Consider the following 26,901-nt stretch of genomic DNA (forward strand, 5'->3'; position numbering starts at 1 on the left):
CAGCTCTTATTAGTTCTTCTATAAGATCTCCCTTTGGCAAATCCATATTGACTATTCTTAATGGAAACTATAATTGTCTAGGTGCCTTTTTCCCCTGCTCTGTCTTGGTTAAGTATTTCTGGTATCTTCTCCATATGTTGTTATAGCTTCTCTTCTGAACACTAGTACTTACTCCTATTGCCAAGGATTTTATACACATTTACTGAACGTTTTCCCTTAAAAGGTATTAGTGGGATCCTTTTCAGGAAAGATGAGGGCAAGAGGCTTTGGGGAATGGAAAACCTGTGTGAATGAAGGAAAGAAAGGAATGAAGGAGAAAAGAGAAGGAAGAATCAAAGTCCAGTTATTGGTTTGCCAAACACAGGGGATTTTTAATTAGGATTCACAGTTACATGTGGAAAAGGTCTGTTCTTCAGGTTCATCCCATTGCAAGTGCAGAGTATGATCTCCTCACTGTAGGATATCAGAAAGTAAATGTAGCATCAAGTTACTTATTTCACATTTTCTACCATTAAATAGCCACATCTTCACAGTTTGCATTTCTGTTCAGGCCTGAAGACTGAAATGCCCTGGAATGTCTTGCTCAGTCATGAAGAACTAGGCCAAACTTTCAAACATGGGTCACTGAAGTTAGCTACCTAAGTGAAAGTGGCCTGATCTTCAGGACTGCTGAGCACTCACAGCTCTGACTGAAGAATTGTGGGTGCTCAGGTACCTCTGAAAATCAGACCCTGTATAAATAAAAACAACAAATCAAACCAGGAAAATATGAGACAGACAAGGTAGGTGATGTAATGTCTTACCTTATTTCTCTCATATCCTGGGACCAACCCGAGTACAACAATACTGCAACCAGGAAAAATATGAAAGGCTTCTCTTTTGCACTTCTTAGTGTATCCACTGGATTACTTGCCTACTTCTTCCAGGAGAGATCAGATGGAGAGGCTGACTCCTTGCAGGTCTCTACCTGGTCTGTGGGAGGAGTACTTTTTAAAAAAAAACTTTATACACCCTTTAATCCCATCAGGTTTTACCAGAGACCAGGACTATAAATATGGGTGTCACCATGGACTACAGTTCCCAACTTGCCCTGCTTTCCTTGATATCAGAGAGAGGTTGACTAGGAACTACTGCTGAGTCAACCTTGTCCCTCATCAATGAGTAGGATAGGGTGTTCCATCTCACCCTGCCCATGGAACCTTAGCCTTCTCCCTAAAGCCATTAGATTCATAGTGCACTACGTTATCTCCTAGTGCCTTTGTACTGGGGAACCATGTGGGACTACAGGAGATTATCATCCATCTCCCTCTTTCCTCTAGACATGCTATAGCAGCCTTTGGTAAGCAGCACGTGTCATTTATACAAAGAGTGGATACTGGAATCATGATGGCATGAATACATCAATAGTCATAAAGTATGTGTGTGGTTGGGCAGTATTCAGCCAACATATTTAACTACTGGCCAGCTCTTCACCAAATGGAAAAATGTGGTGGAGAAAATTGTTCGTTGCACACAAGAAATTTCTGGATGTTAATCAAAGAGAACTGAGCCTTATTAGTTTGTATGGTATTTCATAACTGTTGCTGATGTTATCAGATTGCTGCTTAATTCCTTATCTGACATCACTGGATTTATCCTAATGTTAGATTAATAAATGCACAGCCTTCCTTTGTAAGGCTATATAGTACAATCAGATAATTGTCTGATAGTTCAGTAATTCTGTCTGTAATAGCCCACTATCATTCTTTAAAGAACTTCTTGTGCTCATATTTCTATCACCTACATAAGTGAAAAAACAGTAAATCAGAGCTGAAGTATAGAAGTATGGAGTGTTTTGATGTTAGTTCTGCCCTGTTCTACTGCATTCAAAACAAAAAGAAAAGAAAGAAAAAACCCAAAACAAACTGCTTCTATTACATTTTTATTTAGTGCCCTGAAAAGTGCCAGACTGACTGTCCTGGAGGCTGTCCATTTATCCACCTAGCAGCCACAGCACAGGAAAGGGAAGTGCACGTTTTGCATGTTCACTTGCAAATGTGCCTCCTCTTAGCCTAAAGGAATCACTCTACAGATGAGATGATAGTTCAATCCTTACCATCTCCAAGATTGCCAGTTAATACCAATTATTCTGGTGGTTTTGTGACATGGACACCTGGTCCATTAGGAACTAAACTGCGACCACCAATTTTTTTCATGGAGATCTCCAAATACCTTTCATATCAAATGGCTTGTTCCTGGCTGATGATGGCTGGATAGATCAAATGGCTGGGCACATTGTGCATACACTGATATGTATAGTAACTAATAGGTAGGTGATAACAACTGGAAGCCTATACTGAAATGGTTTAGATTTGAATGGGCAATTTAGATTATGTGTACACTATACTGTAGTGTGGACTATGGGGTGTGTGAATTACAGACTGCACCAAAGAGTTGCACTTAAATGCCCCATGTGGATGCTGTTGGCACAAAGTACCAGATACCTAGTTTGCATTAACATACTGCTCTTTCTAATATTACTAAATTAACATGAACTAAGTACCTTTTAATTTATGCCATTAGTGTCCAGATGGGGCAATTACAGCACAACTCTTTAGTGTGGTCTGTAATTGACACCCCTGTAGTCCACACTGTGGGGCAGAGTAGACAAGCCCTTAGGTGTTGTAAGCAAGACATGAGAAGTAATTCTTCCGCTCTACTCCACACTGATTAGATGCCAGCTGGAGTATCGTGTCCAGTTCTGGGCGCCACATTTCAGGAAAGATATGGGCAAATTGGAGAAAATCCAGAGAATAGCAACAAAAATGATTAAAGGTCTAGAAAACATGACCTATGAGGGAAGATTGAAAAAATTGGGTTTGTTTAGTCTGGAGAAGAGAAGACTGAGAGAGGACATGACAGTTTTCAAGTACATAAAAGGAGGAGGGAGAAAAATTGTTCTCCTTAACTTCTGAAGATAGGACAAGAAGCAATGGGCTTAAATTGCAGCAAGGGAGGTTTAGGTTGGACATCAGGAAAATCTTTCTGTCAGGGTGGTTAAGCACTGGAATAAATTGCCTAGGGAGATTGTGGAATCTCCATCATTGGGGATTTTTAAGAGCAGGTTGGACAAACACCTGTCAGGGATTGTCTAGATAATACTTACATGAGTGCAGGGGACTGAACTAGGTGACCTGTCAAGGTCCCTTCCAGTTCTACGATTCTATGTGAAAGGTTATGTATCCCATTACCAATTTCTTAACCCCATAAACATGGTTCTTTATGCAGTATATTCTTCTCTCACCTCTCTTCCCCTCTATTTTTAAATACTTGTTTATCTTTTGTCATAAGACTCTTAGACGAGTTGACTTCATCGGGAAGCATGAGGGCACAGGCCAGCTGAAAATCAAGCCATGTTTATTTAGGACCTAACTTGAAGAGCTCAAGTTTGAAAATTTTATCTGCTCTTAGTAGGAAATGAGAAAGGAATTTTTGATAAATAAATTTTTCACATTAAACAATTTTAATTCCCTTCAGTAGAAACAAATTATCATATAGCGCTGCTGTTAAAAATCATAAGTAAAATACAGAAATATTTTTACCCTGCTTTGCTATGGTCACAACAAACAAACACACATACATATTGGGCTGGATCCCATATTCCTCATGCAGGCAACACATACACTGGCTTCAGCAGGATTCTTGTCTGCATGAGGCATCCATGATCAGGCCCTGAAGTTGTGATATCACATTGTATAATGTTATATTTTTATATCAGTTCTGAACATTTCCTCTGAAGGAACTTCAGACCATCTTCAGAGAAATATATTTTATACATCTCTTCCTGCCCCTTGTACTCTTGTTCAAAGACAAGATCAGCTATTTTTACAATGAGCCAGCAAGCATTTGTAAGAGGTTAAGCGATACTCCAAATATTCCTTAATTGAGTTTAGATGCATTCCGTGAATTTTTACACCAGCATCAAAGCTAATGTCTTCCCAGAGATAAGCAGTTTCTTCTCATATTTCAAAAAATCATCACATATTTTCAGCAAGCTTTCAGGAATAAAAGCTACTGGACTGCAGTGTTGTCATAATAAAACAGAAAGGTGCACACAGATATTGTGATTCAAAGGGGACAAGTGCTGAACAAACAGTGTGTAAAGGCTTTTTTCTGGCTGACAATGTCCATCTCAGGCTGTTATTGCTCTTGTTTGATCATCTTTTAAATGATTATCATAGTTGAAGCAAATGAAGACAGTCATCACACTTTGATACAGAAAAAGTACAATGAAGCCTGAAGGAAGCTTTCATTGCCAGTTGATATTCTGTTAATAGTGTGGTTCATGTGAGAAGAGTCAGGATATAAATGGTATCCTATTTCCCACTTTGTGAGTCAAAATCACACCAGTGTAAACCCAGAGTAACGTCCATTGACTGAATTCGGCAGTTGACATCTTTTGTTCCAGATTTATACTGATGTGACTGAGAATAGAATTGGAATTTTTTTAGACCTCCTTTTTGTTTTATTTAATGTTTTTAACTGACTGGAATAAGTAGCCTTTCAGCTGTCCTTAATTTTTAAAAGCGTGACATCTAAAAACCCGATTTCTTATAATAAAACCACTGCTGCCATATGAAGCCAACTTAGTGAAACAGAAACACTATTTTTAAAAAAGCAAAATATGAGAGGACATAAGTGTTCCTTTGAAGTCTGCTGTGCTGAGATTTAGTGTTTATTATGGTTTTTGTTGTGCTAAGGTGGGAGATCAACACTTAGGGTAAATGTAGAAAGAAAACGGGATCAGATGTACCATGTACCAAGACAATACCATTGTTTCTAACCTAATCACCATCTCTTACGTAGGAATGGGCACATGTACACCTCTACCTCAATATAACGCTGTCCTCGGGAGCCAAAAAATCTTACTGCGTTATAGATGAAACTGCGTTATATCGAACTTGGTTTGATCCGCCGGAGTCCACAGCACCCCCGCCCCCCCCGGAGCGCTGCTTTACTGCATTATATCCGAATTTGGGTTATATCAGGTCGCGTTATATCGGGGTAGAGGTGTACATGTGCCCATTCCTATGTAAGAGATGGTGATTAGGTTAGAAACAATGGTATTGTCTTGGTACATGTAAAATTGTACCACTAGTCCAAATGATGACAGGGCGGTATCACTGTCACCAGTCACTGACCTATATGGACACTAGAAGGGAATCTAGTATTTCATACGACAGTGTCATTGGTGTGTGTGTTGGGAGGCAACATGGTACAATAGAGAGGGTACAGGATTGGAACTCAGGAAACCAGATTCTATTTCTGACTCTGCCGCTGCCCTGCTGCGTGACCTTGGGCAAGTCACTTCACCTCTCCGTGCCTCTGTTACGCAGGTGGGGCTCGTCAGCCATGGCAGGCAGTCTACTTAGGAGAAGAGAACTCTGAATTCAAACCAAGAACAGCAGGCCCTGGTCAGCTGGTTTGTAAAAGTTGTGCTAATCATACATGCTTGATGGGTCTTCACTGCCACGTCCAACAAACAGGACAAGGTGAAGCAGTGTCAATGGTGTAGGGATTCAGCCAGCAGAACTAGAGGGAGCCAGCAGAACTACAGTCTGACCTCCCCTCATGATGCCAGGACTCATTGGTTATGTCAGCGAGCCTCCCTGCCCAGGAAGACAGACTAGTCCTAGTGTGGTAAAACTAGCAGTTTGGATGTTGCAGGGCCACCCAGGGGATTCAGGGGGCTTGGGGTCTTCGGCGGCAGGGGGCCCCCGCTGCCGAAGACCCGGCACTTCGGCGGCAGGTCCCGGGGCGGAAAGACCCCCCGCCGTGGGTTTTCAGGGCACTTCGGCGGCGGGTCCCGGAGCGGAAGGACCCCCCACTGCCCAAGACTCGGAGTGGAAGAAGCTCCAGGGGCCCGGGCCCCGCGAGAGTTTTCCGGGGCCCCTGGAGCGAGTGAAGGACCCTGCTCCAGGGCCCCCGAAAAACTCTCGTGGGGGCCCCTGTGGGGCCTGGGGCAAATTGCCCCACTTGCCTCCCCCCCCCCCGCCCCTGGGCAGCCCTGGGATGTTGCACCTCTGGCAGATACTTGAGTTAGTCACCTAAGCTCAGACTCAGGAGCTCAGGGGAGAGACCAAGCTGCCACAACATCCACACTGCTAGTTTTAGTGTGTTAGCTCAAGCCTTGCTTGCGTGAGTCCACCTACCTAGGCTGTGAGGTTCACTCTCAGCTGCAGTGTAGATGTACCTATTGTTATATTACCATGACTCTTAGTTTATTATGAGAAGTAACAGGGCACATTAGGGTGACCAGACAGCAAATGTGAAAAACCAGGACCGGGGTGGGGGGTAATAGGAGCCTATAGAAGAAAAAGACCCAAAAATCGGGACTGTCCCTATAAAATCGGGACATCTGGTCACCCTAGGGCACATTGAACTCCAGGGTCTTAGCCCTTGTGGGGTTTGGCATGATTCCAGCACTGAGTGATAGCTCTGTTGTGCACAGCACATCCCACTTGTTGAATTTTTTATTTATTTTCCTGCAGGCCAGAGAGGATTCCTCAGCAGACTGATGACGCAGCAGCAAATTCAGTGATTAAACCTTACACTTTTACTGGTGAAAGTCCGCAACCCTGAATTTTACATTTGCATTAATGATAAGTAAAGTTGATTACATTAATTGCAGCTATATTATCCAATGTCTTTGATTTTGTAAATCATTTGCAAACTAATTCTGGGTTTTGCAAATATATATATATATATATTGTACATTTTTACCAAATTGTTTTGGACAAATAATTTTCCTCTTATGTGTTTTTTTGTGGACTCTTTCCTTATTCCCATTCCTGCCCCTGCTCCACCCCTGCCCCACCTCTTCCTGTCCCATTCCGTACCCTCCCCTGAGCGCCCCTGCCCTTGCTCCGCCTCTTCCTGCCCCTGCAGCTGCAGAAGTCACGGAGGTTGCGGAAAGTCACAGAATCCATGATTTCTGCGACCTCAGTGACAGAATCGCAGCCTTACTCACGTGGTATTGTTTTTGCTCTCTGATTGGATGACTGACCATTTTTAAACTGTAGCACAATGAATGATTAATAGTGAATACTTCAGTTCGTGCATAAAACACTGTGGTTCACATTTGAATATGGCTATTTGAATGAAAAACTGCTGTTCATCTACATGAACATACATCCATGCAAAGAAAAATCTGTTCAGGTGAATATCTGTGAATAGGACACAAAACATCATAGATTTGGCTGATATGAATACTCTTTGGAATACAAATACATATGTTTGGGAGATGTTTTTCAATATTCAACCAGCTGGACTGGTAAGTAACTGAATTATGCTAAGTCACAGTGTTGAAATACTGGTCCCTTTTGAAGTCAATGGGCATTTTGCCATTGATTCAAATGGGGCAAAGATTTCACCCTAGGTTTCACTTGTAACCTATTGGGCCTGATTCTTTTACATTAAGGCCACTTTACATAATGAGAATCAGGCCCATGGTTTATTTTTAAATCTCCAGCCTCTGTGGTTCCTCTCATAGTTGATGCTTGTTGAGTTGATCTCTCTGCCTCTCATTGTAGTGGCATGCTCCTCCCACATTTTTGCCTACTGTCATAGTTTCTGCACCTTTTTGATCTCTATCTCTCGTATCTCATCATTGTTTCAAATAATGCACCATTTTAACCAATCCTAAACTCTACATGTTGCATCAAAGATTAGTTGGCTGGTCATACTTAGCTGACTGCTAAGCATACCTGTTGAAGACTGATATCTGTCATCAAAGAAACACTTGAAAAAAAATCCTTCCACATTTTGTCATGATTTTTTTTATTAGAAAATATTTTTTGTCTTGTGGAAAATTTTGGCTTCTTGGCAAAAAATCAAAAACTGAAATGTTTTGGCCTCTGTAGGCTAAACTTCCTGACCAAACCATACCTCCCATGGGCCACCCTGGTCTCCCTACTTTGTGAGGGGACATGGTGCATCATTAGAATCACATCGCTGCAGAGCATAATGGGAGATGAAGTCTGGCGGGGGAACCTGGTCCATAGAAGAGAATGGGGACATTAGACAACTGAACTACAACTCCCATGAGGCAGTACAGCACTTACAACACATGCCATTTTTCATCTCTAGAATATTTTACAAGCATTAAATAATTAAGAGAGAGTGCTGGAAGTCATTAGATGGAAGAGAATAGACTGTGCTCTGGTCAGAGCAAAACCCAGACTGAAAATGGACAGAGCATGGGGTACAAAATGACAGGATTGTCACCGAGATACGGCTACTTGCAGCGAATGGGAATACCTTATTAATAATGCGATATTAAGTATTATTAAGTTCATCAAGTTAAATTGTTTATTAAGTTCATCAAGTTAAATTGTTTTAAATTCATTGTCTGTTTTCTGCACACTGGTATATGTAATAAATAATGTATTACAAGAAAGGATTTCTTCCAATCAGAGCTAGCATTTTTTGCTTTTATGGTTGCAAAGCTGCCCAAAAAAATAATAGTACATAGTATACCCATGCACACCAACCAAATTCTCTGTTGCTAATTTTTTTTAGCTTATTTAAAGACCGGAAATTCAATGAAGCATGCTTGTACAACTAAGGTCTACTGTTGATATCAAGTTGCCCCAAAGTCCAGCTTTGGGCTTTGGAAAGAACCAGGTGGTTTCTGAAGGTTTTTTGACAGGATAAAAGAATGTAAAGGAGTATTTGTACTAAACAGATTAAGTTGTTTGTAAACATGTCCCCTTTAAATTAAGTGGTGGTGAAGACAAAGAAAGTACTTTGTTGTTATCTGCTGGATTTGTCTTAAGTCAAATGGACAAACAAGTTAAACAGCGGATCCTCTTTAAATCCCTAATGGCTGTGAAGATTAAATCTGAAAAGGTCTGTAAAATAAGTAAAAATTAAATTGCTTAAATTCTTCTGCTCATTTACTTTGGCTAAAGCTTCCCCCCCCCCCCTTCACTTTTCTCATTCAGCTTTGGGGAACTTTGTTTTCAAACCACATTAGCATAGAGACAAATATTGCACAAGAATTTCACTTCTCTGCGGTCTTGTCACTTGTGATGAATAAGTCCTTGCTTAGTAAGTGGTGGTGACACATCATTGTGGCAGCTTCTGCACTTCAACAGAAGGATAATTAATCTTGCTATCAACACTGCTAAACAGGGGAGGATCACTCAAAGTTTTATTCCATAATGCTGCTTTGTGTGAGGTGGGATGCTTCCATTTGAAATGGTTGTCCATGAGTCATGTACTTCCTGTGATTAGCTTTTTGTAATCACTTGGTTCTTGAATTGCGGGGGGAGGCAGGATACACAGGCTTTGTGTAGTTTTGATGTGGCTCTTTTATGCTGTGTATGTGTGTTTGTGTGTGAGATGTACCCACCACAAAAGAGAAAGTAAGGACTGACATGGACCAGCACTGGTATGTATGTGCAAACTCTCTCAGGGCCTAATCCTAAAAGTGTCTTGCATTCCACTGACTCTAACAGGACTGAAGGTGTTCAACACACTGCAGGAATGGGTGAACACATACTACAGCTGCTGACGTATCATCTATCAGAATGAAAAAATATCCTGTTAGCCAGCCAAGAGCTGACAGCATTAAAACTATTAGAAAGGACATAGATTGCTGTTTAGCTAATCAGTTAATATTTAGCAATCATCACTTTTTTCTGAATTCCAGCATTGTTGCAGCAATAAAATGATGACAAACCAGAGAAGTAAGCTAACAATAGATTTGCTTCAACTGCCTTTTCACTCACTTTAATAATAATAAAATAATAATAAACCCCGCTTCATTCATATGTTAAAGAGGTGCTGATCTAAGGTCACAAATTCCAGTTAGCTAATTATTCTGCCTACCTAACATTCCCTTGTAGTTTCATTATTTAGATAAAGCTATTCTTTCACTTTTTGTCCTGAGCTATTATGTGTTGTCTGTTTAAAGACTTATGTTGTTAAAAACAAATTTGGCCATTAGAAGATGAATATTGAAGACAACTTTCTGCTGCTTACAACTTAACACATAAAACTATAGCTGTGCTTCCAGCTAAATCTCCACATCTTCCTGCAGCTAGAAGCAGAAGATCATCTTTAATCAGATGCCTGTTCATTTGTCATGTCGTGATAGAACAATGAATATCACTGAACATAACACAAACTGGAAAGCACATGCACAACATTTTCTATCACCAATGAAGGGCTGGGGTTTTTTGCTAGTGGGTCTTTCCCAGACATCTACACATGACCTCTTCCTTTCTGCACTTGGCCTAACCTTTGAGTAGTCCACAGGAATTGGGCTTTTTCCTAGCCCTTCATTTCTGAGACCATCACTGTGCCTGCTTGCTGTTTCCCACCACCCTGATGTGTACCATACACCTGCCAACGGAGCACAGTAGGTCAGATATTTAGGCCCTCCCTTCCAACAATACTAATTACTTCTTTCTTAATTAATGGCTGCATTGGGGCTTCCAGCTAGAGCCAAGGAAGAGGGATTTGTAGTCATGCCAGTTGCTGTAGTCATTGCACTTGTAGAGTGCTGAGCCAGGCAGAATGCTTCTGGGCCCGCTGACATGTTTGGAAGTAGCATATACATATATCTCCTATTCAGAGGAGTAGACCACGACGCCCCTGGTGCCCAACACCTCACACCGCCCTCCTAATCATATCTCCTTTGGGTGGTGAGGCACGTGTGGGTATTCTGCTTTGCCATCTCTTTGTACTTAGGCTCTGTAAGTGTAGGCATGCAAGCTGTCCTCTGTGCAAGTACACAAAGAGGAAAATGAGATCTCTATACTCACCCCTTGTGCACCCATGCTGCCAGGCTTTATCCATAAATATCTGCAATATTTAATATTTACAATATTAATATCACCCTTTTCAGGCACCACTGTATCAGTGCTGCTATCCAGAGGTGACCAGTCTGTGAACCAATGTGTCTTGATAAGTGCATTTCTTTTTATCTATATATGTCATGCCTCCTGCAGCCTTCATTAATTTCAAAACTCTTGCTTAGCACTTTGGTCAACTGAAATCTAAACCTTCAACCAGCACTGCAGTAAGAGTGGACAGAAAGTCCGGTGAGCAGAATAAATAATTTTCTCTTGTTTTTCCAAGCCAGTTTATGAAGATAAAATCAAAGCATTTGAATGATCAGGTTAATCTGTTTCAATTAATAATTTATACTCAGTTCCTCACTAGCATTATTGCACTGTCACAATGTTTACTTCTGAATAAATTCATTTTAGCAACAGAGGGCCAGATCCTCAGCTGATGTAAATTGGCATCTGACCATTAAAGCCAAGGTAGATACACGGTTTTTTTACAAGCTGAGAATCGGGCCATGTATTCTGATCAAAACTGACTCCGATCTCCTAGCTTTTGCCTCAAGTTCAGTTTCTGATTTTTGGTTGATAAAGGTTCCATGACTGTAATTCAGTGTTGAAACTGAACAGCAAATTAATTTTAAAACACGGATTCAAATGTTCTTGAAGCGACTAACCATAGAGATTTGACATGCATCCTTCATAGGAAAAAAGAAGGGAAATAAATTATCCATATGTTATTCAAGAGGGTTTTGTGTAGAGGTTTTTCGAAACTTACAGGTGTCAGTCTTGTATTTTTATTGAACTATTGCATGTAATCAGAAACCAAAAGTAAATTGTGCCTCACTTAATCATGAAGGGCCTGTTTCTCTAAGGCGATGAGTGCCTTCTGTGGGTCCTCAGTTCCCACTGATGTCAATCAGAGGGTGCTCAGCAACTTTGTTACTGGTTGAAGTTGTTTCCCATTAATGATGGTTTAGCATTTTGCATGTTAACAGATTAGTTGGTATGACAGTGCAAAGCATAAGCCTAAAAGAAAACAGCTACATAGCTGGCAAAGATTCTTTTCAAGGTTTTTTGTCAAAATACTATTAAAATATACAGTTGTGGTGTTAAGCAATTTATTAATAAGCCTATTAATATCAGGGGCTTTTTTCTTGAGAGTCTGTTAAGAACATCAGTGTTTAAGATGCTATCCACACAGACTTAATGCCAGGAAAAGCAATCCCATTAAATTGGACCTCATGAAATATTTATGAGGGCCAATTTAAAATTAATCCTGGCATTAAGCCAAACCAGGCAGTATATTTGCTACTGTATTAAAAAGAAGAGGAAGAAGAGAGATTTTTCACAGTAGTGATCTAGCTGGATTTTAGTATGATCCTAACAATATTTTTAATAATACAGCTGTTATTTTTGGCACAAAGAAACACTTCTCTTTCATTACCAGTTCATGCAAAAACTACACTGCGTGTCTAGTAGATTCTAAATGTCGTTCTGGAAGATGGTTTATGTTTTTATTTTACAGTGATGAAATCTCTGTTTTTTAATAAATTCTTTCCCCCACAATTTACAGGAGAAACAGACAGTTCCATAACTTTGCAGAGAGAAGGATATTACATTTGCAAAAGCATCTAAGGGGACTTGGGAACCTAAGTTCCATTTTCAAAGTGACGGAGACATTTAGGAGGCTTTCAATGGGACTTTCAATAGGACCAGAGGCTTTCAGTAGGCCTCAGGTTTCTAAGGGCTAGATTAATAGATTCCAAGGCCTGAAGGGACCATTGTGATCATCTAGTCTGACCTGTATAACACAGGGCATAAAACTTCTCCAAAATAATTCCTGTCTGAACTAGATCACATCTTTTTAGAAAAACATCCACTCTTGATTAAAAAATGTCCAGTGATGGAGAATCCACCACAACCTGTGGTAAATTGTTCTAATGGTTAATTACCCTCACTGTTAATCTAGAAAGGTATTTAGGCATTGCACTGCTCAGCAACGCCTAACTCCTAGGCACCCTGGTACCTAGTGAAAATCTCAGCCCCGAGTTAGGTGCCCAGGCTCCCCATACAATGCATGTTAGGTGCCTAAGAAAGGGAGCCTCAGAAGCAGAGTAATGCAGAGGAAGAGGATGAGGCCTCAGCCCAGCCCCCCCCCCCAAAGGTATTTAGGCACCTGACTCCCATTGATCTTGGTCTCTAGATACCTATCTCAGCTTGGGTTTCTCAGTCATGAAACCTCCCCTTGATTTAGTTAATCTCTTTGTCTCTGGCCCATGAATATTTAGTTTTTTATACAAAGTGGAACAGCTTCATCAGGAGAGAGACCCACCCCGAATACCCTATTGGGTAGAACATTCAGTTGGTTGAAGTTCAAATGAAGCAGAATAGGGATTTGAACTTAGGTCTCCCACCTAGGCAAATACCCTAACCGGTAGGCTGGGATACACATACATTTCCTGACCTACTTGTCTGCAATTGTTTTTTCTGAAGGCTTTGATCCTGTGGGCATACTCTGAGAATGCCTATGAGATCAGGCCCTGCTGACAAGAAAGGCCAGGGGAACATCTACTTTGATTGATCTACTTGCTCTGGGGCCTCTGGGTCTTGGGCTTCAGCGAGCGCTCCAAGCAGCACATTAGCTGAGGGGGTGGCATCGGGACTCAGGCAGTTTGTGCATCCCTACAGGCAGAAACATATATGTCCAAGGGATTTAGACACTGGTGGATTAGGTGGACCCTGAATTGTAGTTTTGAGAATGTCATTGGGACCAAAATGTTAGATTTAGGCATCTAAAGAGGTAGTCAGGTGACTAAATACCTTTGGGAAACAAGCCCTAAGGGCTTAAGTCAATACGGAAATGGGACTTGATTCCTGATAGCACATTAGATCCCAGTTCTGCACCCATTTGAGTCAAATGGAATTTTATTCATTGTCTTCAATAGGTGCAGAAGCAGAATCCTTAGAATGGAAATAGTGAGCTGTCACAGAAGAGTGACATATTTAAGAAAGAATGAAGCAGAGCTTGTCTTAAACCTTTTTATAGGTTGGCCAAGGGGCTGCCTGTTGGCAAAACACCTAGGGCACAGATTGGGAGTGTTCCTTGTAATGTTTGGAAAGCACCTAACATATTGTGGGTGCTGAAAGAAATACAAGTAATAGATAAAATAATAATAATAGCCTGGGCAACTTACGTTGCATGGGTCTAGAGATGGTTTTGAGTATTAAGAAATTTCCTTAATTATGAAGAATTTCTTGGATGCAGTACAGGGGGATATAAACAATTAAAATTGAGTCTATCTGGCTCAGGAACAGGAAGGAGAGTGATAAAATAAATAGTGTGGGAATGGAAAAAGCTAATAAGTTGGTAATGGCAAAGTTTTGTATTATACCCCTTGTGTTTACTTTGTGTATAAATTATGTTTTGATTATTTCTTTCCTGCCCTTCAATTTGGAGTGACTTTACAACTCATAAAACAGAGAGATTTAAGGCTTCTCTACATAGCAAGTTAATCCACAGCAAGCCAGGGTGTGAATCTGCAGCACACCAGCTTGCCAGGCAGTAACATCCCATATGGACACTGCTACAGTGCACTGAAAGTCCTGGAGACTTTGACTTTCAGTGCATTGTAGCTATGTCCACCTGGGACATTCCTGCATGGCAAATTGGTCCACTGTCAATTCACACCCTGCCTTGCTGCACAGGAACTTGCTGTGTAGACAAACCGTAAGAGACTGATAGATTATCTGATGCTTATTGAATTCACTGGGAGTCTTTCCAAGCTGTGTTTGTTTTGTTTTATGGAAAATTGGGAACTAGGATGAACCGAAACAAAAACTCATCCTGAGTTTTAGGATTTGAACAGATCACCAGAAATGATCAACTGCTGTATCTCAACTCTCAGCTCCATTGCTCCCCTACTCAATCTCTTTGCTTTCCCAGTTCACTGTCCTTCACACTCCCTTTGTATCCTTCTTTCACAAGGGTCTCCATGCTTTGTCCCACACTTCACCCTACACTTGAATTGATAGCTGTATTTCAGTAAACCATGCTATTCTCCTCTCTGTCCAAAATGTATTTCTGGAGTAGGATTTTTAAATGAGCCTAAGGAGTCAAGTAGAGCAAGATGGCTTTTTGGAGGTTGGGGCAATTTGCTCTCCAACTATCCAGATGACCAAGCCAAGAGAGCAAGGACCTTCTGGTAGGTGTTACTTGAAGCTATATGCAGAGAGGGTGTGTATGAGTGTATACCACCTACCTATCCAGATTTAAAGGATTCTTTGCATTACTCCATGTTAACTGGAAAGAAAGTGCAAAGCTTTCTGTCAGAGAATGCTGAGCTAAATTAAATATTGGGTACAGTGATACAACACTGGGCAGTAAAGGAAATAGGGTAAGAAGTTTAATAATGACTGTCTGCCAGTGAGAATCATTGACCGAAAGGATGACTTCATGTCTAAAATGGTAATGAGGGCTGTTCACACCTAAACTCTATCCAAAGACTATCCATAATATGAATAAAAGTGCACCAGCCAAGGAAAGGGACAATGTGTTCTCATCAGACTTGCATACCCTGCGATGCTAAGAAGTACCTGTCAGAATGAGGCCAGGGACAGACACAAACTTTTAGAATGTCAGGCTTTTATTATTGTCTGTCTCAAAGAAATTGTAGCCAGGAGATTTAACTCTATCAGCAAAGCGTTACATGGTCTTAGCTAGAGATAAATTGTACCACCACCTTTGATTTCCTTTGGTTTACTGTATATTTTCTATGGATAATCTTGTTTTTGTCCCATAGTGTATAGGAATTGGATAGTATCCAGCTAAATAGCTGAGAGCCTTCTAACGGGCCTCTGTGTCTTCTACTGCAGAAGCCACCAGAACCTAACATAGGGTGATCAGGTGCCCCGATTTTATAGGGACAGTCCCAATTTTTGGGTCTTTTTCTTATATAGGTTCCTATTACCCCCTACGCCTGTCCCGATTTTTCACATTTGCTGTCTGGTCACCCTAACCTAACAGAGCAGAAGTGTATATATGTAGCTAGGACTTTTATGTTTGTATATAGTTAGTAAACTTGGTTATTTGGAACCCAGCAATATTAGTGTGGCTTCCTTGTATTCTTAATGTTATGTAAAAAGGAAGACTCAACAACTTTAGATATGTTAGGCCTCTGGATTGTTATTTTGAGGAAAGTGCTATGAACCACTCAGAAAAAAGGAAAACAAAAAACTCAAGACACAGGGCTGGTCTACACACAAGGTAAGCAACAGTACAATTCACCTTTTTCTTGTGGGTTCCACACACATCTGTCTCCCACAGTAATATTCCTGAGTTTATTCAGCAGAGTTGTTCCCCTCTTCTGAGCCTTGCATGTCCTCATCACGGGAGTTAAGTTGATGCGGAGGCAGTTTTGGGCATTCTACACTTGCGAGTTAGAGCGCATTAAAGCAGCCCAATGCACTCTTAACTCACGACCTGTCCACACAGGCAAGGCATGTAGAGAGTTCTGACTCCGCGGCTAGAGCGCTCCTGGTACTCCACCTCGGCGAGTGGAATAATGTTTGATGTCCCCCCACTGGAGCGCCGCGGCGCCAGTGAGGATGCCCTGGTCTGTTAATGTGCTCTGATCGGCCTCCAGAACTGTCCCACAATGCCTGTTCTAGCCACTCTGGTCATCAGTTTGAATTCTACTGCCCTGCCTTCAGGTGACCAAACATAAGACTCGCCCTTTAAATTCTCTGGGAATTTTGAAAATCCCCTTCCTGTTTGCTCAGCCAGGAGTGGAGTGCTCTCAGTGAATCCTTCCAGGTGACCATGCCTCCATGCGCCAGGCGATCCCCAGTATGGAGCAATGGCGAGGTGCTGGACCTAATCAGTGTTTGGGGGGAGGAAGCTGTCCAGTACCAGCTGTGCTCCAGCCGTAGGAATTACGATACCTTCGGGCAGATATCAAGGGACATGATGGAAAGGGGCCATGACCGGGACACTCTGCAGTGCAGGGTTAAAGTGAAGGAACTGCGGAATGCCTACCACAAAGCCCATGAGGCAAACAGCCGCTCCGGTGCTGCCCCCGCGACCTGCTGTTTCTACAAAGAACTGGATGCGATACTTGGGAGTGACCCCACCTCCACTCTGAGTACCACCCTGAACACTTCGGAGCCCAGTCCAACAAGGCAGGAGGAGGATCAAAGCGGGAGCGAGGGTGCTGAGGAAGAGGAAGACACCCCTGCATCCCTAGATGCCTGCAGCCAGGAGCTGTTCTCATGCCAGGAGGAAGGTAGCCAGTCACGGCGGCCGGTGCTTGGGGAAGGACAAACACCAGAGGAGGTTCCCGGTAAGCGGCTTTTATTTTGGGAAGGAAGTTATTCGGTGCGGGCTCTTGGGGCGAGGAGGGTTAGGGCTGCACGCATGCCTAGATACGTAGGGCGTTGACGTGCTCTCTCACGTCATGGTAATTGGCCTCAGCGATCTCTTTAAAGGTCTCAGCCAGAAGTTGGGCAATGCACTTGGGCAGGTTTTGTGGGAGAGCCACTGTGGTCCTTGTCCCAGACAGGCTAACATGTCCGCACCACTCTGCCTTGAGAGCGGGGAGACCATTGCTGCACACAGGCAAGCTGCATATGGGCCAGGGTGGAAGCTGCATTGTAGTAGAAGATCCTCCCTTGCTTCCCAGGTCACCATCAGCAGCGAGTCATCTTCCAGGACGAACTCCTGTGGAAAATCATAGAATCATAGAATCATAGAATATCAGAGTTGGAAGGGACCTCAAGAGGTCATCTAGTCCAACCCCCTGCTCAAAGCAGGACCAATTCCCTGCTAAATCATCCCAGCCAGGGCTTTGTCAAGCCGGGCCTTAAAAACCTCCAAGGAAGGAGACTCCACCACCTCCCTAGGTAACGCATTCCAGTGTTTCACCACCCTCCTAGTGAAATAGTTTTTCCTGATATCCAACCTGGACCTCCCCCACTGCAACTTGAGACCATTGCTCCTTGTTCTGTCGTCTGCCACCACTGAGAACAGCCGAGCTCCATCCTCTTTGGAACCCCCCTTCAGGTAGTTGAAGGCTGCTATCAAATCCCCCCTCATTCTTCTCTTCTGGAGACTAAACAATCCCAGTTCCCTCAGCCTCTCCTCATAAGTCATGTGCTCCAGACCCCTAATCATTTTTGTTGCCCTCCGCTGGACTCTTTCCAATTTTTCCACATCCTTCTTGTAGTGTGGGGACCAAAACTGGACACAGTATTCCAGATGAGGCCTCACCAATGTCGAATGTGGGGACAGTGTTCAGTATAGGGGCCCCCTGCAGCTGTTGGCTCTCCCCAAGGCACAGAAATCCAGAGGACAGTACAGCCATGAAAGATCAGTCCCCCTTGACACTGTGCTTACTCACCATTTTGGGGCTCCAAATGTGCGCTTGGTTTGGGACGGACAAATTATGCTATTGCGTAGACTGTGCTTGCCCTTCTTAAGTACAGGGGAATCATTGCTCTGTCTGGTGTGAACAATGCTGCCTCTGTTAAGTGTTGCATTTTGCCTTTACAGATGCAACCTTGACATCTCAGCCGTCCGTGTTATCACCGGCCGAGAGGCTACAAGGAATCAGGAAGAAGCCATGTAGAAGCAAAAAGGACATGCTGCATGAAGTCAAATGAAAATCAAAAAGTGCAGGCGTGGCGGGAGAGTGAAAGGAGGGTCTGCCAGCAGAACACGGATCGCTGGCACCAAATCACGGAGCAACTGATAAGCATCATGGAGCGCCAAGCGGATTTGATACAGGGGCTCGTAGCCACGCAGGTGGAGCACTACCGCACCCGCCCTCCTACAGCCCTTGTCCCAAAACTCTTTCCCTTGTGCTCCCATGTCACCTCCAACCCACTTTGCCTAACATCCGGGTTCTTATCGCCACCAGCTGCTTTCAACACCTGTAGCTTCACCACCCAGCCCTGAAAACTACGACCCTTACTCACTGCACTCAACCCCCATCACCATGCAGTATAGCCATCCTGAAGTGCAGCACTCATTGCACAGCACTCCAGACAGGAAGGCTGAGTATGATAACAGGACATACACAAATCTGTGTACCATTCCCCACCCCACCCCCTTGCCCTTTCTATTTCCTAAGCAGTTGTGTTTCTTTTCAATAAATGGATTTTTTTGCTTTGAAAACATTCTTTATTATTCCATAAAGTAAAAGATACCTTAACCCAGGAAAGCAACAGGCACTGCAAGTCAATGTATCATACGTAGCAAACACAGATTCCTACTAACATTGGAACCATTGCACTTCACTCCCATGCAGGGCACCAGACATTACTGGTGGCTTTCAGCCTCAAATTGCTCCCTCAAGGCATTCCTAATCCTTGCAGACCCGCGCTGGGCCCCTCTAATAGCCCTGCTCTCTGGCTGTTCAAATTCAGCCTTCAGGTGTTGAACCTCCGAGTTCCATGCCCAAGTGAATCTTTCACCCTTCCCTTCACAAATGTTATGGAGGGTACAGCACGCAGATATAACCGCGGGATGCTGTTATCGGCCAGGTCCAGCTTCCCATACAGAGAGCACCAGCGGGCCTTTAAACGGCCAAAAGCACACTCCACAATCATTCTGCACAGCTTAGCCTGTTGTTGAACCGCTTCTTGCTGCTGTCAAGGCTTCCTGTGTAGGGTTTCATGAGCCAAGGCATTAAAGGGTAAGCGGGGTCTCCAAGGATCACAATCAGCATTTCAACTTCCCCTACGGTGATCTTCTGGCCTGGGAAAAAAGTCCCGGCTTGCAGCTTCCTGAACAGGCCTGTGTTCCAAAAGATGCACGTGTCATGCACCTTTCCGGGCCAGCTTGCATTAATGTCAATGAAACGCCCACGGTGATCCACAAGTGCCTGGAGAACCATAGAGAAATAGCCCTTCTGATTAATGTACTCGGAGGCTAGGTGGGCTGGTGCCAGAATTGGAATATGCGTCCCATCTATCGTCCCTCCGCAGTTAGGGAAACCCATTTGTGCAAAGCCAGCCACAATGTCATGCACGTTACCCAGAGTCACGGTTCTTCTGAGAAGGATGCAATTAATGGCCCTGCAAACTTGCATCAACACGATTCCAACAGTGGACTTCCCCACTCCAAACTGCTTAGCGATTGATCGGTAGCTGTCTGAAGTTGCCAGCTTCCAGATTACAATAGCCACCTACTTCTCCACCATCAGGGCAGGGTGGGGGTGAGCTCATCACACAGTCCCATGAAAGTGGCTTTTCTCATACGAAAGTTCTGCACCCACTGCTCATTATCCCAGACTTGCATGACGATGTGATCCTACCACTCAGTGCTTGTTTCCCGAGCCCAAAAGCGCCGTTCCACGGTGGTGAGCATGTCCGTGAATGCCACAAGCAATCTCGTGTCGTATACATTACTCGAGTTGATATCATCGGAGTCCTCACTGTCACTTTGGATCTTAAGGAATAACTCGACTGTCAAACGTGATGTGCTGGCAAGACTCGTCAGCATATTCCTCAGCAGTTCGGGCTCCATTCCCACGGACCGAAAGGGAAGACAGCGCGCGCAGTACAAAAAACGTTGAAAGATGGCGCCAATTGTGGACGGAAGCAGAGGGATTGCTGGGATGCAAACCGATGCAACACGGGGCATTGGGACAGGACCCAGAATGCCCTGCACCCCCAACCTCCTTCCCACAAGCCACAGCACCAGAGTGGGAAGAGGTGCTCTATGGGATAGCTGCCCACAATGCACCGCTGCCAATGCCACTGCAAATGCCGCAAATGTGGACACCCCAGTGCGCTTGAAGCTGTCAGTGTGGACAGACTGCAGCACTTTCCCTACTGCGCTCTATGAAGGCTGGTTTAACTCAAAGTGCTCTACATTTGCAAGTGTAGCCATGCCCAGAGATGCACACTGCTAGGATGCGTTGCATTGGCCTAACCATTCCCTTGGGCTCCCCTGAGGGACCAGCTCCACTGCTGGGACTCCCAGGCCCTTCAGGGACATGTGTCGCTTCGAGCTGCCAGCAGAGCTCGGGGCCAAGCCCACGTTACATTCTGCAGGTGTCTGTGTGTGTAAGTGCCGCAGCTGGGTAAAGCCAGCCACGGGCCTGACCAGCCTGCCCCGACCCACGCAGGGCCAGCACTGGGCCTCCCATCGGCCCCCCGCTGAGCTCCGCACAATGCCAGCAGCAGCCTGCAGGGGCAGGCGCTGCAGAAATCTCTTCCTGCCGGTGAGTGCAGGCCCGATCCTCGCTGCCAGTGCCAGGCCTTCCACTATCTCCCCGGGCCAGTCTGGCCCCTCAGGTACCCTACCCCAAGCTGGCCTAGCGCTTCCTGCATGACACACGCACACTGGAGCATGGGGCCCCACAAAGCACGGGGCCCGGAGCGGTCGCCCCGATTCACCATACTCAAGGGATGGCTCTGGCTGTGGGGCTAGCAGCATGTGCAGACATCGCTAAGACTTCTGTAAGGCATTTGACATTTTGATTAAAAAGCTAGAACAATACAAAATTAGCATGGCACCTATGGATTAAAAACTGACTAATGGAGTTGGTGTGTTTCTAGTGGGGTCCCGCAGTGACTGGTTCTTAGGCTTACTCTAGTTATCTTTTTTATCGGTCACTGGAAGAAAACAAAAAATCATCACTGATAAAGTTTGCAGGTGATGCAAAGTTTGGAGGAGCAGTAAATAATGAAGAGGATGGGCCATTGATATAGAGCAAGCGAACAATATGCATTTTAATATAACTAAATGTAAATGGATGCATCTAGGAACAAAAAATGGAGGGCATACTTACAAGATGTGGGATTCTATCCTATGAAGCAGTTATTCTGAAAAAGATTTGGGGGTCATGGTGGATAAACAGCTGAAGATGAGCTCCCAGTGTGAGGTTGTGGCCAAAAGGGCTAAAGTGATCGTTGGATGCATAAACAGGAACATCTAGAGTAGGAGTAGAGAGTTTATTTTACTTCTGTATTTGGCAGTGGTGTGACCACTGCTGGAATACTACATCCAGTTCTGGTGACCACAATTCAAGAAGGATGTAGATAAATTGGAGAGGGTTCAGAGGAGAGCCATGATAGTGATTAAAGTATTAGAAAACATGCCTTATACTATAGTGATAGACTGAAGGAATTCAATCTGTTCGGTTTAACAAAAAGAAGGTTAAAGGGTGACTTGATCACAATCTTAAGTACCTACATGGGGAATAAGTATTTGATAATGGGCTAGCAGACAAAGCTATAACAAGATCCAGTGGCTTGATGTTGATGCTAGACTGGAAATAATTTTTTAACAATGAGAGTAATTAATCAGTGGAACAATTTACCAAGGGTTGTGGTCTATTAGCCATCACATGCATTTTTTAAATGAAGATTGGATTCTCTAAGATATGCTCTATGAAAAGTTTTGAAAAAAAAGTCCATTTTGAATCCTTCAGAATGAAAACATTTTAAATATTTTCATAGAATCACAGAATATCAGGGTTGGAAGGGACCTCAGGAGGTCATCTAGTCCAACCCCCTGCTCAAAGCAGGACCAATTCCCAACTAAATCATCCCAGCCAGGGCTTTGTCAAGCCTGACCTTAAAAACCTCTCTAAGGAAGGAGATTCCACCATCTCCCTAGGTAACCCATTCCAGTGCTTCACCACCCTCCTAGTGAAAAAGTTTTTCCTAATATCCAACCTAAACCTCCCCAACTGCAACTTGAGACCATTACTCCTTGTTCTGTCATCAGGTATCACTGAGAACAGTCTAGATCCATCCTCTTTGGAATCCACTTTCAGGTACTTGAAAGCAGCTATCAAATCCCCCCTCATTCTTCTCTTCTACAAACTAAACAATCCCAGTTCCCTCGGCTTCTCCTCATAAGTCATGTGTTCCAGCCCCCTAATAATTTTTGTTGCCCTCCGCTGGACTCTTTCCAATTTTTCCACATCCTTCTTGTAGTGTGGGGCCCAAAACTGGACACAGTATTCCAGATGAGGCCTCACCAATGTCGAATAGAGGGGAATGATCATATCCCTCGATCTGCTGGCAATGCCCCTACTTATACAGCCCAAAATGCCGTTAGCCTTCTTGGCAACAAGGGCACACTGTTGACTCATATCCAGCTTCTCATCCACTGTAACCCCTAGGTCCTTTTCTGCAGAACTGCTTCCTAGCCATTCGGTCCCTAGTCTGTAACAATGCATGGGATTCTTCCGTCCTAAGTGCAGGACTCTGCACTTGTCCTTGTTGAACCTCATCAGGTTTCTTTTGGCCCAATCCTCTAATTTGTCTCGGTCCCTCTGTATCCTATCCTACCCTCCAGCATATCTACCACTCCTCCCAGTTTAGTGTCCTCTGCAAACTTGCTGAGAGTGCAGTCCACGCCATCCTCCAGATCATTAATGAAGATATTGAACAAAACCGGCCCCAGGAACTACCCCTGGGGCACTCCACTTGAAACCGGCTTCCAACTAGACATGGAGTCGTTGATCACTACCCGTTAAGCCCGACGATCTAGCCAGCTTTTTATCCACCTTATAGTCCATTCATCCAGCCCATACTTCTTTAACTTGCTGGCAAGAATACTGTGGGAGACTGTATCAAAAGCTTTGCTAAAGTCAAGGAATAACACATCCACTGCTTTCCCCTCATCCACAGAGTCAGTAATCTCCTCATAGAAGGCAATTAGGTTAGTCAGGTATGACTTGTCCTTGGTGAATCCATGCTGACTGTTCCTGATCTCTTTCCTCTCCTCTAAGTGCTTCAGAATTGATTCCTTGAGGATATGCTCCATGATTTTTCCAGGGACTGAGGTGAGGATGACTGGCCTGTAGTTCCCCGGATCCTCCTTCTTCCCTTTTTTAAAGATGGGAACTACATTAGCCTTTTTCCAGTCATCCGGGATCTCCCCCGATCGCCATGAGTTTTCAAAGATAATGGACAATGGCTCTGCAATCACATCCGCCAACTCCTTTAGCACCCTCGGATGCAGCACATCTGGCCCCATGGACTTGTGCTCATCCAGTTTTTCTAAAGAGTCCCGAACCACTTTTTTCTCCACAGAGGGCTGGTCACCTTCTCCCCATACTGTGCTGCCCAGTGCAGCAGTCTGGGAGCTGACCTTGTTCGTGAAGACAGAGGCAAAAAAATCATTGAGTACATTAGCTTTTTCCACATCCTCTGTTACTAGGTTGCCTCCCTCATTTTGTGTAACTAGATTTTTTATTTTTTTCTAGCATCTCTACATGCTACTATTCCTAACTCCTCATTAGGCATCAAGAAAAAGGGAGCCTGTAAACAATGGCTTTTACACAAGATTAAGAGAGATCTACAGGTAGCTATAAGAAACAACAGAAGAGAATATAAGAAATCTGGTATGGTCACATATAAAGACCTCAGACATGATTTTTCTCTGTTCTATAAATTACAAGGAAGGGATTCTTCGGATTTGGGGGATTTTTAGTGTTTGGTGAAATGTATGAGGAAACCTTAAAATAAAATGGCTGGATGACAATATGCTTTCTGAAATAGATGAGTGTTTTTAGGCTTCACATTTGTTTTGAGAGGGATTTTAAGAAGAGATGATGAGGTTCCAGCTCACTGAGATGTTGAGGGAGTTGCAGACATAGAGAGCAGAACGGAAGAAGACACAAAGACCAGAATGAGAGGAGAGATGGTTTGTAACTGCACTGTCCCAGAAGCAGCCCAGAGATGAACTGTGATGCAGAGAGTCACAATATTCCCCTGCTGTTCCTTTTTTCTGGGGCCCAGGTGAGTAAGTTACTTCACCCCTTTTTACTGAGCAGTTTACTCCCAGTTGTGTGCACAGCAAGCTATTCTGGCCAGTGAGTTGGGAAGTGGAGCTCCTCTCATTCCCTGCCCCTTCCTTGCACACTTGTCTCAGTGTGGAGCGGTGGGGGGGCAGGGTGTAGTCCTTGCTCTCCTCTCCAGAGCCAGAGTTACCATCTGAGCAGGGGAGTAGTGAGGGCCTTACTTAGATGTGCAGAAGAATAAGAGGAAGTAAGAGCTCTGATAATGTAGACCAGACTGAATTATGAGAAGGGAAGATGCAAATTAGGGTGACTATAAAGAAGAGGTTGCAATAATTAAGGTGGGAGATAGCAAAGGCTTGGAGCAGTGTTTTGCCATAGGGACAGAGAGGTCGGGTTTTGGTTTTGAGCTATGCTTTCAAAAAATAGCTGGAGTGGATGTGTGAGAAGGAGAGAGAGAGGTGGTAGATTTTCATCTCCAGTTACTAATCTGGGTGGCAGGGATGAGAGTGGTGGTGTCAAAAACAGCGAAGGTGAAGGGAAGAGGAGAGACTCAGAAAGATAAGCTCAGTTTTCACCAGGTTCAGTCAGCAGTGGGATATCTGGGATATTACATCTGGTAAGTCATTGACACAATACTTCAGCTTTTATTAGACTTGTTAAAGTGATGAACCCATCAAAATTAACAAGTGGACTGTTTTAAGTCCACTTGTAAAACAATGGAATTATATAAAAAGTGACAGAGAGTCCTGTGGCACCTTATACACTAACAGACATCTGTTAGTCTATAACGTGCCACAGGACTCTTTGTCGCTTTTTACAGATCCAGACTAACACAGCTACCCCTCTGATAATGGAATTATGTGACCCATAACCAGAAATATTCCTTGATATTAGCTATTATAACAATGCATGGAGAAGTGTGGGAATGTCCAACAGGAAATTATTTACATGATGGAAACCTCCCTCTTTAGAGTAAAGAGCATATAACATCCTAACAGCACCTTCTTACCCTGTGATTTGAATAACAGTATGGCAATCCTTCCCTCATTCACACAAAAGAGGTTTATAGTTTTTAATTTAAAGCTTTAATAAATATGCCCACACCTGCCTCTTTCAAGCTGAAACTGCTGCATATGCAACGACCTTGACAACCTCTTCTGAAATTTATCCACCTAATGGCAAAGAGCGTATCTCTTGCCATAGTGTTACTGCATAGCCACCTTTTTGGCTCTCAAATAACAATGATTCTTCTTCTTACATTAATGAAATATGGGCCTGATCCAAAGCTCACTGAAGTGAGTAAAATCAGCGGGACACTCCATTTACTTCAGTGAGCTTTGGATGAAGTTCTATCTACAGAAGGACCTTAGTGCCTAACTGCCACTTTAAGTGACTCAGTCCAACATTAAGGTACCAGACCTCAGAACTCTCGCTCAGCTGTTGCATTATTCTGGAAGGTCCTGAAGTCCCTAGGTGCCTAAGTTTCTACCAGTGACCATGCACATAGCTGCCTCAGTCTAGGCATTTGGGCACCTATCTCATACCAATGTCTTGGTGGGATCCTCAAACTAGGCATTCCTCCACCTGTCTTGCCTGCATAGCCTGGTCCAGTAAAAATTCGCAGAGCATGATTAAACCCACAGTAGAAGGAGGAAGTGCCTTATACCTTTTAGACAAGTGATTAGAGCATTCATCCAGGACATGGGACACATTGGTTCAATTCCCCCTTCTGCCTGATATAGAGAAAGGGATTTGACCTTGGATCGCCCTTCTCCCATTGGGCTAAGGGACATACAGGGGCAGGTTTCTCTCAGTCTCTCCTGTGGAAGCTGTTCCACTCTATATAAATAACTAAATATTCATTGGAGCAGGGAGAGTGGAACCTGGGTTTCCTACACCCCAATTGAGAGCCTGATCCACTGGGCTATAGAGTCACTAGGTTACAGGTTGAATATTGAATATTTAATTAAATTAGTTACTTAAACCGGAACACATCCTAGAATTAAGTAGAATAGAATCATATAATCGTAGGACTGGAAGGGACCTTGAGAGGTCATCTAGCCCAGTCCCCTGCACTCATGGCAGGACTAAGTATTATCTAGATCATCCCTGACAGGTGTTTGTCAAACATGCTCTTAAAAATCTCTAATGATGGAGATTCCACAACCTCCCTACGCAATTTATTCCAGTGCTTAACCACCCTGACAGGAAGTTTTTCCTAATGCCTAACCAAAACTTCCCTTGCTGCAATTTAAGCCTATTGCTTCTTGTCCAATCCTCAGAGGTTAAGAAGATCAATTTTC

The 26,901-nt window shown here is 43.6% G+C and overlaps 1 protein-coding gene across 1 annotated transcript in view; it reads left to right on the forward strand.

The window, feature by feature from the left end:
• Positions 1 to 6,617, forward strand: part of LMBR1 (limb development membrane protein 1) — a 218,787-nt gene extending 212,170 nt beyond the window's left edge. Inside the window, exon 16 of the mRNA XM_054021114.1 lies at positions 6,531 to 6,617. Coding sequence (XP_053877089.1) covers positions 6,531 to 6,580 — 50 coding nt within the window. The 3' untranslated portion in view covers positions 6,581 to 6,617. The remainder of the gene's footprint in view (positions 1 to 6,530) is intronic.
• The last annotated feature ends 20,284 nt before the right edge of the window (positions 6,618 to 26,901 follow it).

Source organism: Malaclemys terrapin, chromosome 2, assembly GCF_027887155.1.
Source record: "Malaclemys terrapin pileata isolate rMalTer1 chromosome 2, rMalTer1.hap1, whole genome shotgun sequence".
Classification (NCBI taxonomy): Eukaryota; Metazoa; Chordata; order Testudines; family Emydidae; genus Malaclemys; species Malaclemys terrapin.